Source organism: Martes martes (assembly GCF_963455335.1).
Source record: "Martes martes genome assembly, chromosome: 8".
Taxonomy (NCBI): domain Eukaryota; kingdom Metazoa; phylum Chordata; class Mammalia; order Carnivora; family Mustelidae; genus Martes; species Martes martes.
The window spans coordinates 136022107-136036919 of record NC_137895.1 but is presented as its reverse complement, the minus strand read 5'-3'; the positions used below and the strand labels follow the sequence as shown (position 1 = coordinate 136036919).

The window sequence follows — 14813 nt, the reverse complement described above, 5'->3', positions numbered from 1 at the left end:
AAAAATGGAGTGCAGATAAGGTTAAATGAAGCAATGCTTGGAGGCTCGAAACAAAGCAGGGCTGTGTGTAAAGTGGTTAGTATCACCCTGGACTGAGAAGCAAAGTCAAGGTTCTGTCCTTAGGAACTACAAAGTTAAGATAAATGTGGACTTTTGTGGCCAACGATGCCTTATCTGAAGCTATGGTCCTTGGCTGCTTTTTGTGTCAAGTAAACCCATGACTCACATCTTCAGGCCAGAGTGAGATATTCCATTCTTGCTAATAGGATTTCCAACAGCAAAGTTTCTGACAGTCTATGATTTTAAAGAACAAACTTTCTCAAAACTACATCCTTTTATTAATGAGCAAAAACAGGTTCCCATGTTCACACCAACTTATCTGGATAACAGGATCATTTTTTCTTCAAAGGGAACAGATCACTTTACTTCAAATGGGCTGAGAGGGAGGGAAATTGAATCTTAGTATACCAAGTGGCTCTGCAGTTAATGACTTTCATGTAATCATTAAAACTCAAATACCAGTCATTGGTTTTCAATGTTTAGATTCAAGTTATAGACACAACAAAGGAAATATATACCATTAGAGATCAGGATTTAAACGTTGGTAATTCTAACAGTGCAAAAGTAAATGATATGTAGAAAAAGACGGGTACTTGAAATGGGAAAGGAAACGTAGGGTTTCGGTGAAGGAGTGGGAATTTCAGATAGGTCTCGTCTAAGATGGTGTAACATGGCTTACACTGACGAAAGAAGAGAAAAGAATGTGAAAATGTGGAACACAGAGGGAAGGTGGGAGTGTCCTACGTATGCTAAATCCTCTTCCTTCCTGGCAGAAAATCAACAGATAATGTCTGATGTTTATCAATAAATTTTTTTTTAAAACGAGACTACCATAAGCTTTAGAGTTAGGGAAGTCGCTACAAAAAGAAATTACAGAAATATTAGAAGTGGATGTTTCTAGGAAGTGAGATCTGGGGATTCAGAGTGATAAAATGTTCCTTTTCACTATAAACCTTTCCTGATATATTGTTAACTGTATATATATATTTTTTCATTTTTTTTTGTTTTTTTTAAAGATTTTATTTATTTGACAGACAGAGATCACAAGTAGGCAGAGAAGCAGGCAGAGAGAGGGGGGAAGCAGGCTCCCTGCCAAGCAGAGAGACCAATGCGGGGCTCGATCTCAGGACCCTGAGATCATGACCCGAGCCGAAGGCAGAGGCTTAACCCACTGAGCCACCCAGGTGCCCCTAACTGTATATATTTAATTATCGACTCTATGGTAATAATAAAAAGCAGATAAATCCTTGAAGGAAAGGAAGAAAAGAAAAAAAAAGTTGGCAAAGGAGTAAGAAATGAGGCCCTTTGCTCAAGTGGATTTTAATTCCTTAACTCAATGGCACTTACCCATTATCTTCTGATGTTTTATTCCTTTTCTCTTTCACCTTATCATCATTTTTCTTTTCTCTCCCTGTAATTTCTCCCTGATACACCTTGTCTCCTATGAGCCTGAAACACAAGAGACAGCTATGTTACCAACTTGGAATTCCAAGACAAATTCAAATGTGGATCTCATAACCATGACAACCCTAGAAAATATTTTTATGTGACTCTTGGATGTCCAGAAAGAATGCATTCCAGACCAAGGCACTACCCTTGAGTCATTCACTTCATTCTAGGGCAATTTAACAGGTCCAAATAGTCGGGCTTGACCCAAGGTGCCTCTGGGATTCTCCAGGAGGACATCAGATCTGTTCAAATTTCCATGAAGATTCACCAGCTTGAATCTTGCCCAGACCCAAAATGAAACCCCCAAATCCACCCTACTTTGCATGTCTTTACCTCCTAGTTCAGAAGAAAAGGAGAAATCGTTTATTTTGTATATCATATGGATCATGCTATCTCATCTTCAGACCTCAACTTAAACACTGCCCCTTCTGAGCCACCTCCCTGATTTCTCCCTGTCTAGACAAGCTCCTCTCGGTCCTACTTGCCATCTTTAAGCACTTGCTATGGTCTGAAATTATCTCATCTATTGATTTGTTTACTTACTTATTATTTTTCCCCACTGCAATTTCTGTAGCCGAGCAACACTGTCTTTTTCATAGAAATATACTGATCACTTCGAAGAGCTCCTGGCTCAGAGTGGGCACTCGTTTGTTGGAGGGAAGAAGAGAAAGACAGAGGAAAAGAAGAGGACTGGAAGATGGGAAGAAGACAGGAACAGAACCAAAGAAGAGACTGTGGAAAGGAAGGAAGGAGGAAGAAGGAATGAAAGGGAGAGAGAAAGGGAAGAAGGTAGGTAGAGAAGGAAGGAGAGAGGGAAGGAGGGAGTCAACCTTCTGAGCCCCATGCCATCTGCTGGGAGAAATTCTCACGCCCCAAGGCTGTGGAGCTCACGTCCTCTCAGGCTCACCCTGGCCACCCCACACTGACATCTCCATTCCAGGGCCTCTGACCAGAGTGTCGCTTACATAGTGAAGTTGGTGATGAAAGCTGCGGCTGGAATCTGCAACTGAAATTCAATTTCCTGGTCCTCGGAAGCTCTATTCAACATTCTACAGGACACGGTAGTGAAGGCGTAACGAGAAATAATGGTAGACTTCACTGAGAATTCCGTCATCAAGGGTTTGGTTTTCTGTTGGAATTAAAACACGCGGTATTTTCAGTGACATGTGAAAGCGCAAATCAATCATTCTGGGGTAGGTGTGAAGCTCTGTTTTCATCAGAGAAATCATCTTCCACTTGGCAGCCTTTGGCATACGATTCCTTTCTTGTTCGTCTCGCCCTGGCTTTCCCCCTCACCACTCTCTCCACTCATAAAACAACTGTGGTTGGACAACCAGCTCATGAGAGAGAAGCACATCTTTTAACCTAACTTTAACAAAGGGACACAGTGAAGATTTCCTATTCAACAGAGAATACACACTGTTGAAGTCGTTTAGTGAAGCATTGGAATTTTAGAAATCAAGTATGTGAAGTATATAAAGCTTTTCTGTTATAAAATTTTAGATCACATTTACAGGATCATGAAATTGATGAACACATCAGGGTACACCTATTTCCAAATCAAATTCAATACCCACTTAGAGAAACTAGATTCCAGAGCTTTCCCACGGAGACCACAATCACATTACTGGAAAGTAGGAATCGATACTGAGCTAAAGACAGTATTTGGGGAATTCGAAGCCAGAAAAAGGAAAGTGTATGCTATTAAATTTATCCCGAAGCCTCTGATAAGAGCAGTCGCTACATGGAGCAGATTTAAAAGCAGGTTAAAACTCTTCAGTGTATTTCTAGCCTTCACAACAGCACTCCAGCCGAGGGCAGCTGAAAGCAGATGCTGAAGAAGGAAGGAGGCATTAATGAGTAAAGCAACCAGAGTGGTTCTCTAACTCCAGTAACTGGCTGAACAAGTTACAGGCACAGACTGAACATTTGTGTCCCTCATCTTCCCGCCCAACACCACCAACGAATCCATGTGGTAAAGCCCTAACCACCCCCCCACCATGTGATGGTACTTGGATATGGGCCTTTGGCGGTTGAGTAGGGTTTGATGAGGTCACGAGGGCCTTCCTGATGGGGTGAGTGTCCCACAAGAGGAGACACAAAAGAGCTTGCTCTTGTTCTCCATGAGAACATGGAGAAAAGGCCACACAAGTGAGAATGTGGCCTTCTACAAGCTAGGAAAAGCCTGCACTAGAAAATGAACCCTGCCAGATACTGATCTTGGACTTTGCAGTTTCCAGAACAGTGAGAAAATAAATTTCTGCTGTTTATGTCTATGGTATTTTGTTATGGCAGCCCAAGCAGATTAAGACCAGGCATTATCTCTTTATGGACTTGGACACACATTCAGGTTACGTGTTCTTTATTCCCATTTCAAACACGAGAAGAAGTCAAGCTCGCAAGTTTACATATTGGCCCATTAACAGTAATGGAGAAGAGACTTGAACTGGATCCCACCTGCTCTAGAGTCCACACTCACCACCATGAGGCTAGCTGCCTCAGCGGATATGTCTTTCTATCTCTGGGTCCTCAAACCCCAGCATGGTCTTCAGCACACCACAGGCTCTCAATAAATGCTGAACAGAGCCACGTTACTCCGAGTGACCTACCTAGTCAACGTTTCTCTTGACTTGCGTCTGCTCTCTGGATTTCTCTCCAGCCCTAAGCTCGTTTTCAAAATAAATATAAGATGATGCCCTGCTGGTATCAAGGCATATTGCTTCTGTGACACACAGAGGGACTCTAACACCCCATTTTAAGTGTTTCACGGTGTGTCGTTCTATTTAAACGTATTTAAATGTTGGAGTCAAACCATACCTTTCACAGCAAACCACTGAAAGCTGGACAGATACTTTATACAACATGTTGGAGAGGTAGGGCTGAGCCCCCTTCAGTACAAAGCACATCTGAGAACACATGTGAACAGACTCAAGATGGGAAACTGCACGGAGCAAGGCCAGAATGGGCGCGCGCTGGACAGAGAGGTCAAGGGATTATTCATCTTTGTGGCTGAACTTTTGGTCTTGGTCTCAAAAGGATAAAAGCAAATGGCAACGGGCTTGGGAAAAATGTTAAGACAATGTGTATTTTTCTTGGAAAGTTGGAAAAAGATAAGCACAAAGGTTCCGTAAAGCAATGATCAAGTAGAACAAAAAAAAAAAAAAATCTAAACATATTTGAAAGATTTCTTCACCTGCAAGAGGAAAAGAAGTTCTCCAGTCTGGTCTGAGAAGGAATTACATCAAAGCAGCGGTTCTCAAGTGTGATCCCAAGACTGGTAACATGAGCATCACCTGGAAATCTGTTAAAAGTGCAGAATTTCAAACTCCATCCCAGACTTGCAGAATTAGAAACGCAGGGGGTGGGGCCAGAAATCTGTATTTTAACAAGGGATGCTGATGCTCAAGTCTGAGAACCACTGTTTTAAAGTAACACAAGGAGGTGGCCCTCTTCATATTTCTTCATCTCTAAGTTAAGAGGGCTCCTGCCCTAGATCTACAGTTCTGTTCCCCAGAGGCAATACTCAAACTAACAGGTTTTGGTATTATCCTCCCATAAATACGTGCTGTGTTGATTTGCTCTAATTTCATCTAATGATACAGTGTATTCATCCTTTTGTATCTGTGCATGTTCCAATCACCTTACGCTGCATAACCACTCTAAAACTTAGTGGTCTAACAATAGCAATCATGGCATTTTCTCTTGTGGTTTCTGTGGTCAGGAATTCTAGAAGGACTTGGCTTGGGGGGATGGGTATGCAGTGAGAAGGTGGCTGAGCTGGAAGAGTGAGCTCCTGAAGCATCTCAACGCTGGCTGACATCTCTCTATCTCATGTTGTCTCAGGACCCCTCTACATGGTCCTTCCACACGGGCAAGGTCAGGCTAACTCACAGCAGGGACTACCTCACACATTTGTCCGACTGATGACTAGAGGCTAGAGGCTTCATGTGTGCACATTTCCCAACATCGAGGCGGAAGCTCTATCCCCTTTTATGCCCTAACCTTGAAAGTCACATAGCATCATTTCCACCATACTCTCCTGGGCAGGAAAGTTGCAAAAGTACATTCGATTTCAAAGGCAGAGGGTCCAGACCCTATCTCAATGGAGGAGTGGAATATCAAAGTGCCACTATCTTTGAAAAATGCCATCTGCCACTGTACAAACAAATACCTCTCATTCTTCTTTTAATAGATGCACAGTACTTTCTTTTTATAGATGCTCTATATTTTAATTAACCAGTCCCCTATCATCCATAAAACCTTTATAATTATTTATTTATTTATTTTAAATTATTTATTATTATTATTAATTATTTATAATTATTTTGCCCCTGCCTGCTGATTCAGCCACACCAGGGGTTGACAAACTATCCAAAGGATTTTGTAAATAAAGTTTTACTAGAACATAAATTCATTTATACCCATTCATCTGCATATTGTCTGTGGCGACTTCCATGCTACAAAATAGAGCAGTTGAATAGTTTCGTAATTGTGACAGGCTATACAGCCTTGCAAAGCTTGAAGTACTTACTATCTACCCCTTCAAGTAAAAGTTTGCTGATCCCTGCACAATTTAAACAGATAAAACCCTGGTATCATTTACATAGCTTTACTGATTGGTATATTTTAGGAGGAAATCTCAAATTATAGAGACTGCAGACATTTTTATTTGACTTGCACAATCTTTTAAAATTCACAATCTTTTAAAATTTTTCATCTAGGGGACATTTAAAAGTTGGAAAATTCACATGAACGTCCATAATGCCCATTTGTCTTGGAACGGATACTGGGGGCAACTCTGGATGCCCATTCCCACATGACCATGAGCTGCTGGAACTAATTAATGGTGGCTGCCACTCTAGATCAGACCCATGTCCCACGCTCCCAGCTCCTCACACCTGCTAATCCCAACTACCTCACAGACACGAGGGCTGAGAGTGAGCAGCCATTTTCACTGTTTTTACTAGATTTTCTTCCTTATTCCAATCCTATTCTGCTCATCGATGTCTTCTGTTCTACTAGATTAAAAGTGGTCTCAATCTATACACCTATGTTCAGAGCAGCATTATTCACAGTAGCCAAAATATAGAAGCAACCTGTGTCCATTGGCAGATGGAGAGAAAAACAAAATGTGGCTTATACGTATAATGGAATATTGCCCAAAAACAGGAAGGAAATTCTGACACATGCTACAACATGGATGAATTTTTTAAAGAATTATTTATTTTAGAGAGAGCTGGCACAAGTAGGGGGAGGGCAGAGAGAGAGGGAGAGAGAGAGAATCTCAAGCAGACTCTGCACTGACTGCAGAGCCCAGTGCAGGACTTGATCCCACAACCAGTAGATCATGACCTGAGCTGAGCTGAGACCAAGAGTCAGATGCTTAACCGACTGAGCCACTCAGGTGCCCCAACATGGATGAATTTTGAAGACATTAAGGTAAGTGAAATAAATCAGTCACCAAAGGACAAATACTATATGGTTCCATTTTTATGAAATAGCTATCGGGTAATCAAATTCATTGAGACAGAAAGGAGAATGGTGGTTGACAGGGGCGGGTAGTAGGAGGAATGGGCGTGTAGTGTTTAATGGGTACAGAGTTTCAGTTTTGCAAAATGAAGACAGTTCTGGAGATGGATGGTGGTGATGTTTGTATTCGGTGTGAACGTACTTAATACCGCTACACAGGACACTTTACAGTGATTTAAAAGGTAATTTTTATGTTGTGTGTATTTTAATACAATCACGAAAAAATTGAACAAAATTTTTTTGATGACCACAAATTCTTTGCTTTTCTTGTCACTGAGAGGTGGAGTTGAATTCATTAATCTTTGACTCTGGGCCACATTGACCTACTGCTTTCTTCCTTTACATAAAGGTAGGGTGATAGTTGGGAAAAGAACTTGGCAAGTCCCCAGCTCAGAGGAGCACAGGGCACAACTCCACCTGCCTGCCACTCCAAATGAAATCTAGCTCTGTCAGTAGATGATCCTTGCCTAGCCCTGTTCTTTTTTTTTTTTTTTTTTAAGATTTTACTTATTTATTTGACAGACAGAGACCACAAGTAGGCAGAGAGACAGAGAGAGAGGGGGGAAGCAGGCTCCCTGCTGACCAGAGAGCCTGATGCGGGGTTCAGTCCCAGGACCCTGAGATCATGACCTGAGCCGAAGGCAGAGGCTTAACCCACTGAGCCACCCAGGCGCCCCCTCAGCCCTGTTCTGATAGCAATTTAAAATTTTCTTCACTTGGTGAAGAATCAAGAGTGGTGAAGAATCATCACTTTGTGACGTCATGCTGACTTGTCCTTATTCATGACATAATTGTCAATTATCATTTCATTAAACTTAAAATGCGAAATTAGAAGACACCTGACAAAAACACTAAGATGAACCATTATGGTAATTTTTGGGGGCCTCAAATTAAGATTATGGAAATGGTTGAAATTTTCCACAGTATTACATCAAAAATAGGACACATAGTTTATGGGCCCAAGAGACAGACTGAGAAAAGTTTCAAGAAACTATTTGGGTTTTATTGCTTCTGCCCAGTTACTGTTTTCCCACAGGAGCCCCCACTGTTCCTTAAGCCTTGTAGCCCTTGCCCTACTGGATAGCGCTCTCAGCCTACAATCTACTAAGGCCACTTATGTGCACAGCTACCCCACACCCCAGCTGCTCATCCCTTCCCCTGCCCCTCTGAGACCGTACACAAGAGCAGGGGCCATGAATTATACCTTTTATTTATTTATTTTTTTGCCCATGGCTGTCAGCATAGAGTAAAACTCGAAACCATTTATGGAATTGAATTTTAGAATCTTGAACAATGAAAGAAAAATACACATTCCCCCAACAGAAATGGTAATTAACTCGAATTTATTAACCACTACTCTAGATTAAATCCCATGAAGGACTGGGAATACTACATGTGGATCCTTCTCTCAAGGCACTTATGACCACCATGGGAAGAAAGGGCAAAAATTAGAAAGCAACATGGGAAGATATAGAGAGATGTACAAATTCACTCACTGCCTGGAGGACCTTCCAGAATTCAGAAGAAAGAGAAATCAGTGAGGTCTGTAAAAGTAAGAAAAGGTTTTAAAATAGACGTAGAATTTGTTTGTGGTGAAGGAGTACAAAAAGAACATTCTAAAAACACAAAAGGCATAGAAGCAGGAATGAGCCTTACTTAGCACATTCCTGGAACAAAGAATCGAACAGTTTAATTAGAAAGACGGGTGCATTGTGAGAACACTGGACAGGTACACAAGACTGTCAGGAAACCGACATGCCCCAGCCAGTGACAGAACCTGGGATGGCAGAGGTTCGTGAAAATGTCCTAAAAACAAGGATATAAAATAGTTGCTTCAGTTTTTCCCAATGCACAGTTCTTAAAAATCCAACATGCTTTCCATATCTATAGTTAACTCATTATTTCATTTGGGGATGTCAACTGGAAAATCGGAGGCAAAATCAAGTCTTCCTGTGACAAAACAGTTTCTTCATTATTTTTCCTACAAAGGCTCAACAGATGGAAAAGCAGTTTGAGGCAGGGAGTGTTTTAATTAGCTGCTCAAGGGACCAAAGCCTTCTGTGTGACTCATGTGAGTCACTTAACATCAAGCCACCCAGAGGATGTCCTGAATTACCCAAGATGCCATCTGGAAATTAACTGAGCAATGTTTGGTCAGAACCAGGACTCTCCCCAGAAGATTAACCTTTTGTTGTTTTATTCTGGTCTAACAGTTCTCTAGTGACCATTAGAAGAAATCACTTTGGAGATGGCAGAGACCCTGAGAAATCACGTAACTCAGCACCCCCTCACTTTATAACGGAGAAGGCTGGCGCTGGGCTATTGGTGGACCCTGGGTCCAGAGACCTTCACTGCACCTGCATGTCTCTCGTTTTTGAGAAAAGCAACCCAGCCCATGTTGTTGTTACATGAAGCAGAAGACTTTCAGACAAGGCACCTCCCTGGGGACTGTGTTTGCCACCTGGGTGACACAATTTCACTTCCCTGTAGACAGAGGGTGGCATTAGCTCTGAATTGCCATTTGTGCTAATACATTCTACTGAGCAACCTTTCATTATGATCAGAGGAAAGGAAACAAAATGCAATCATCACCTGTACATAGAGAAAGAAGCCCTACTCTATACACCTCCTAACAAGAGAGAAACCACCATGGCTGGAGTCGCAACAAAGGCGACAGACACATACGTAGCCCCCAGGGAGGTAACAATGCCCAGCACCGTGCAGGCTGACTGTATTTTCCATCTTCTTGTCGCTCTGGCGTTTGGGGACTTGCTCTTCAAGAGACTGTCCTTCCCAGGGCAAGCTAATCCCTAAAGACAGCAAACTCCTGTGGGAGCCCACCTTCGACACACAGCCCACATGTCCAGAGCCCACACTCCCAGCCGCCCCCTTGGTTAAGCTCCCACACACCAAGCCAAGGCTCCCCTTTCCCCAAGCCACCCCAGAGCTAGATCCCAGACAACCAGAAACCAGCACGGTGCTTCCTGTTCCTAGGGACCTATGAGTATAAAGTTCCTCCTTTGTGATGATCAGTTCCAGGTCTCCATGTCTTATCAAAACTGCTTAAGACATACTCCAAATACAGGTTTTAGAACACCTCCTATGAAGAAGATGCCAAGACTGCTCCTGCCCCTGAGAGGTTACGTGATGACAGTGAAAACCAGGTCACTCTCTGTTAAGGACCACGATACTCAGATACAAAGATATCCCCTGCTTCTTAAAATACAAATTTTCTTTGTGTCTGTGTTGCCAAAGATGTCATAAAAAGGGTATCCAGTTAATTCAAAAGAAAATCAAGCAATCCCTGTGGTTCATGAGTTGGCAGTGATAGGAGAGGAACAGCTGTTGCCGTCCACATTCTATTCATTAGTTAGAGAACATTTGGAGACCTTCAAATTAGTGTGGACAGCTAGAGCATAAAACATAAGGAGATTCCCAGGAAGCTACAGAGGCTGACCACAGTCAGATCACACAAGGCCTTACATGTCCTTGGAGTCTCTCCTATATGTAATGTGGAGGCACCAAAGACATGTGCAAAAGGGAAGGAAGCATCAGGTCTACTGCTGGGAAGATCATTCTTGTACCAGCTGGATGTATAAACAAGTTTCATGGTAAAAAGCGTAATGCATGTGAAAGTAAGACTTTTAAAATTCTTAGAGATGTCTGAGAAAATCTAAGTGATTATATAAATCATATAATTTTATACTTATATAAATATATAATTATATTAAAATTACATACAAATTATAATATGTTATATATAATATATACCATATAAATTATATGTAAATTATAATAAAATTATAATTTAAAGTAAATTATATATAAATTATAATAAAATATATAAATTATAAAAATTATATAAATATTCTAAGTCTAAGGGTCAAAAAAAATCTTTGAAACCAAAAACAAAAACTCAAAGGCTAGAAAGAAAAGATGAACTCATTTATTACTAAGGAACTTAAAACTTCTACATGAAAACATACCATAAACAAAGTTAATCAATAAATGAGACATCAGGGTGGGGGGGATTCTTCCAATTCAGAAGACAGTAGCTCTCCATACAAAGATCTCTAACATACTGACCACTGGGGGATTAAAGACATAATAGAAAGATGGGTACAGGACACACACACACACACACACACACACAAATAATTCACAGAAGAACCACTGTAAATGGCCAATAAATGTATAGGAAGAAAAAGTCTAAATTCCTAAGTAGTCAGGCAAATGTCAGTTAAAGAAACAATGAGACAACACTTTATATCTAAGAGACTGACACACCAAAAAGAGTGATTATATGTTTGGTGGCAGAAATGTGCATATTTATCATTGCTCATAGAAATGAAATTAATAAAGACAGTATTAAGAGCAGTAGTACTCAAAAGCACTCTGACAGCTATCAAAATGTAAAATGCCCATGCACCTCTGATCCAGCAATCTTTCTATTGAAAATCTAGGTCATGGACTAAAAAGCACCCACATAACAGAATAAACAACAACAAAAAAAACCCTTCTGCAGCATTTTTTTACAGGGGTCAGAAAACTGAAGACAAATCGAAAGCTCATCCGCAGCCGAATGCTTAACAAATGATAGTGCGCCAACTACGGAGAATGTTTTTCACCACCTTAAAGAATGGTATTTCTGCACACTTTTTTGAGCAGAGGCTCTAACTACCTTTGCTCTGAATTGTCTTTTCAAGGATGTTTGAATAGTGAACAGCTCTGGAAGGGGTGGGATCTCCCTCCAGAGCAAAGGGGAAGCTGGTTTAATATCTAGAATGATGAAGAGAACATGCCCATCAGGCCGCAGGAATGATACAAACACTGGCTCTCCCGCACGGCTATTCTGTGAGCAGTGATCACCCTCTGTCTCTGACCCAGGAGTCTCCTGTGCTCTGCTGGCATCCAGGCAATGGCAACAAACCCTCTCCTTGGCTTGCAAGTTGGGGGAAGTCCAGATTCTTCGCAATTCTTGACATGTTTATGTTTGTCTATGGCTGTCTGTGATTATGTGAATGTGGAGACAAACACCAAAGAATGGTTATGAGATTAACAAACCTGGGAGGATCGGGAGAAGAAGGGGGGCGGGAGAACCAAGCAGGGAATAACAAGAATACAACTTCGCAGCCCGACAAAGACGGTAATGATCGTGACATGGGTCACGGTAAAGCTAGAACCGACTCAGACACTGTCCAGGTGTAGAGAGGCCCTGGAGGGATGGCTAGCCCCTGAGAACTGCTGCCAAATCCACATCCCAGGCCCGAAGGCGTGTTCGCACACTCTGATCCATCTCTGCATACACAGGGGTAAGGAAGAACGGAGACTGGGTCAAATAAGCTCTTCAACTTCCCGAACGCACGCCCAAATTCCAATCTGATAGCCTCCAACACACACCGAGAGCCCTGCCCAACTCCATTCCATGTAGCTGCAGACGACCAACGCGAACTCTTTGCTTACTTCAGTTGTTTACTTCACTACAAAGCCTTTATTTCTCGTGTAAGAATGCCATAAAAAGTACAGGTTATTTAAGCTTTTTCATTTTTTGGAAAGGCTCTGAAACTCCATCCTTTGTCCTTAGAGCCCTACTGAAGTAATCGGGTCTCTTTCCAGAAAGAAAATCCAGTTCAAGCAAGCCTTATAAAAGCTACGGTATTTAATGTCAGCATTCTTCTGCGAGCAACTTTGCAGCTCTGGAGGAGCTGCAAGCGAAGGCAGGGCCTGGTTCAACATATACAGAGTAGCGAGGGCGCAGACACGGAAGCTGTTCCGGGAATATACATACCAGCCTTTGCAGCAGTCGGGCCTGCCTTGGCACCCTGAGTCCAGCCTACAAGGAGAAAAGAGTCATGAAATAGGATTGGGAGGTCATGGTGAAATGCATTACACGAGGGGGTTAAAATCAATTCAAATTCACAGAAGAGACAGTCCACCCTGAAAAGTAGATTGGACCTTCAACGAAGGAGCGGTGGGCCCGGAGGTGGAACCCACCCCCCTCCGCCCGGGTTAACTGCTTCAACCACGGCGGCGCTACCTCGTCACCTGCGTGTTCTTCCACCTGTCAGAGGAGCACGAAATGACGAGAGCAAAGAATTCATCATAATATCTGTACTCCATTTTATTCTATTTCTGCCTTGAAGCTCTTTGCTATTGTGTCTCTTTACAGTGAATAAATGTATTCAGTTCTACTCTGAGGGGCTCGGTTATTCAACTCAAAACTTTTGGAAACTCTGCAAGCAAAACTGAACTTACCTTGAATTTTCTCACTGTGTTTTTTCTGGTTATTTAAACTGTACTTTCCCACATGGGGAGGAGGGCTATGGGAAGGTGATAAAAATCCTTATTTTAAAAAACTTGTATTAATGGATCAGCCACTCTGGACTAATGTAAAAGTCCTAGCTGGTGGTTGAACATTATTCATAGAAAATCACTGTTCAAATATTGCTGAGTAATAAACCATCCTTTCTGGAGGCCAATTTGATAATGTTGATCAAAAACTTCAAAAATATGGTCTTTATGTGGATCTTTTCTTTTTTAACAGCTCAAGGTTGTGTAACTTACAAACAATATAATTCATTCACTTAAAGTGCACAACAATGTCTTTTAGTATAGTCAGAGTTGTGTACCCATCACCACCATCAATTTAGGACATTTTTACTAAATCAAAATGAAACCCCACACCATTTACCTGTCACCTGTCAACCACTAATCTACTTTGTCCCTGTGGCTCTGCCCATTCTGGACATTTCAAGAATGGAATCACATAATATGTAGTCTTTTATGACTGGCTTTTTTCACTTAACATAACCTTTTCAAGTTTGTCCCTGTTGTAGCACTTATCAGTATTCTGTTCCTTTTCCTGTCTAAATAATACTTCATTGTACAGATATAACACATTGTGTTTATCCATTTGCCAGGTGATGTTCAGATTTTTTCCAGTTTTTGGCTATTATGAATAACATGAAACTTATATAAACATTCACATGCAAGTCTCTGTGTTGGACATAGATATCCAGGAGCAGATTATCTGGGTCATATGGTAAATTTAAGTTTCACTTTCCAAGAAATTGCCAAACCGATTTCCAAAGTGGCTGCAACATTTTTCCACTCCCATCAGTATGCATGCCTTTTAATTTAGAAATTCTACTACAGAAGACTACTGTAAGAGGGAAAAAGTAAGAAAATTCTTTGGAACTTTTAAAACAATTGTTAATAATTACAAATAGCCTAAAATATCTTTAAAAAGAGGTTTGGTTCAGTATATTATTCAGTATAATCAGTATACTATGATACATGGGTTTATTACATGGCTATAGAAAATAACGATGTGTGGGGCGCCTGGATGGCGCAGTTAGTTAAGCATAAGGCTCTTGATTTTGGCTCAGGTCATTATCTCATGGTTGTAGGATCGAGCCCCGCATCAGGCTCCCCACTCAGTCAGGAGTCTGCTTGGGATTCCCTCTCCCTCTCCCACTGCCCCTCCTGCTCGTGCTCGCTCTCTCTCTGCCTCAAATAAATAAATCAATCTTTAAAAAGAAAAGAAAAGAATGGTGTGATCTATATTTACTGGCATCAACAAATATTCACTTTACTGGACTTCAGTGCTGTCCACCAAATATTTCTCTAGCTGTCTGCCAGAAGTATTGCATTATCTGGGCCCGTTGTGGGAAGGCAGATGGCCATGCAACTAGCTCCGCCAGTAAGTTAGGAATGTAAGTGGCATCCGTCACTTCTGGTTCAAGTGATTTAATTACGGATGTATGATCCTACAG

The 14813-nt window shown here is 41.5% G+C and overlaps 1 protein-coding gene across 1 annotated transcript in view; it reads right to left on the bottom strand.

The window, feature by feature from the left end:
• Positions 1-14813, bottom strand: part of ITIH5 (inter-alpha-trypsin inhibitor heavy chain 5) — a gene marked incomplete at its 5' end in the record, with an annotated part of 69930 nt that overhangs the window by 48376 nt on the left and 6741 nt on the right. The window contains 3 exons of the mRNA XM_080812480.1: positions 1408-1509; positions 2475-2638; positions 12827-12871. Of these exons, the coding sequence (XP_080668606.1) occupies positions 1408-1509; positions 2475-2638; positions 12827-12871 (311 nt within the window). The remainder of the gene's footprint in view (positions 1-1407; positions 1510-2474; positions 2639-12826; positions 12872-14813) is intronic.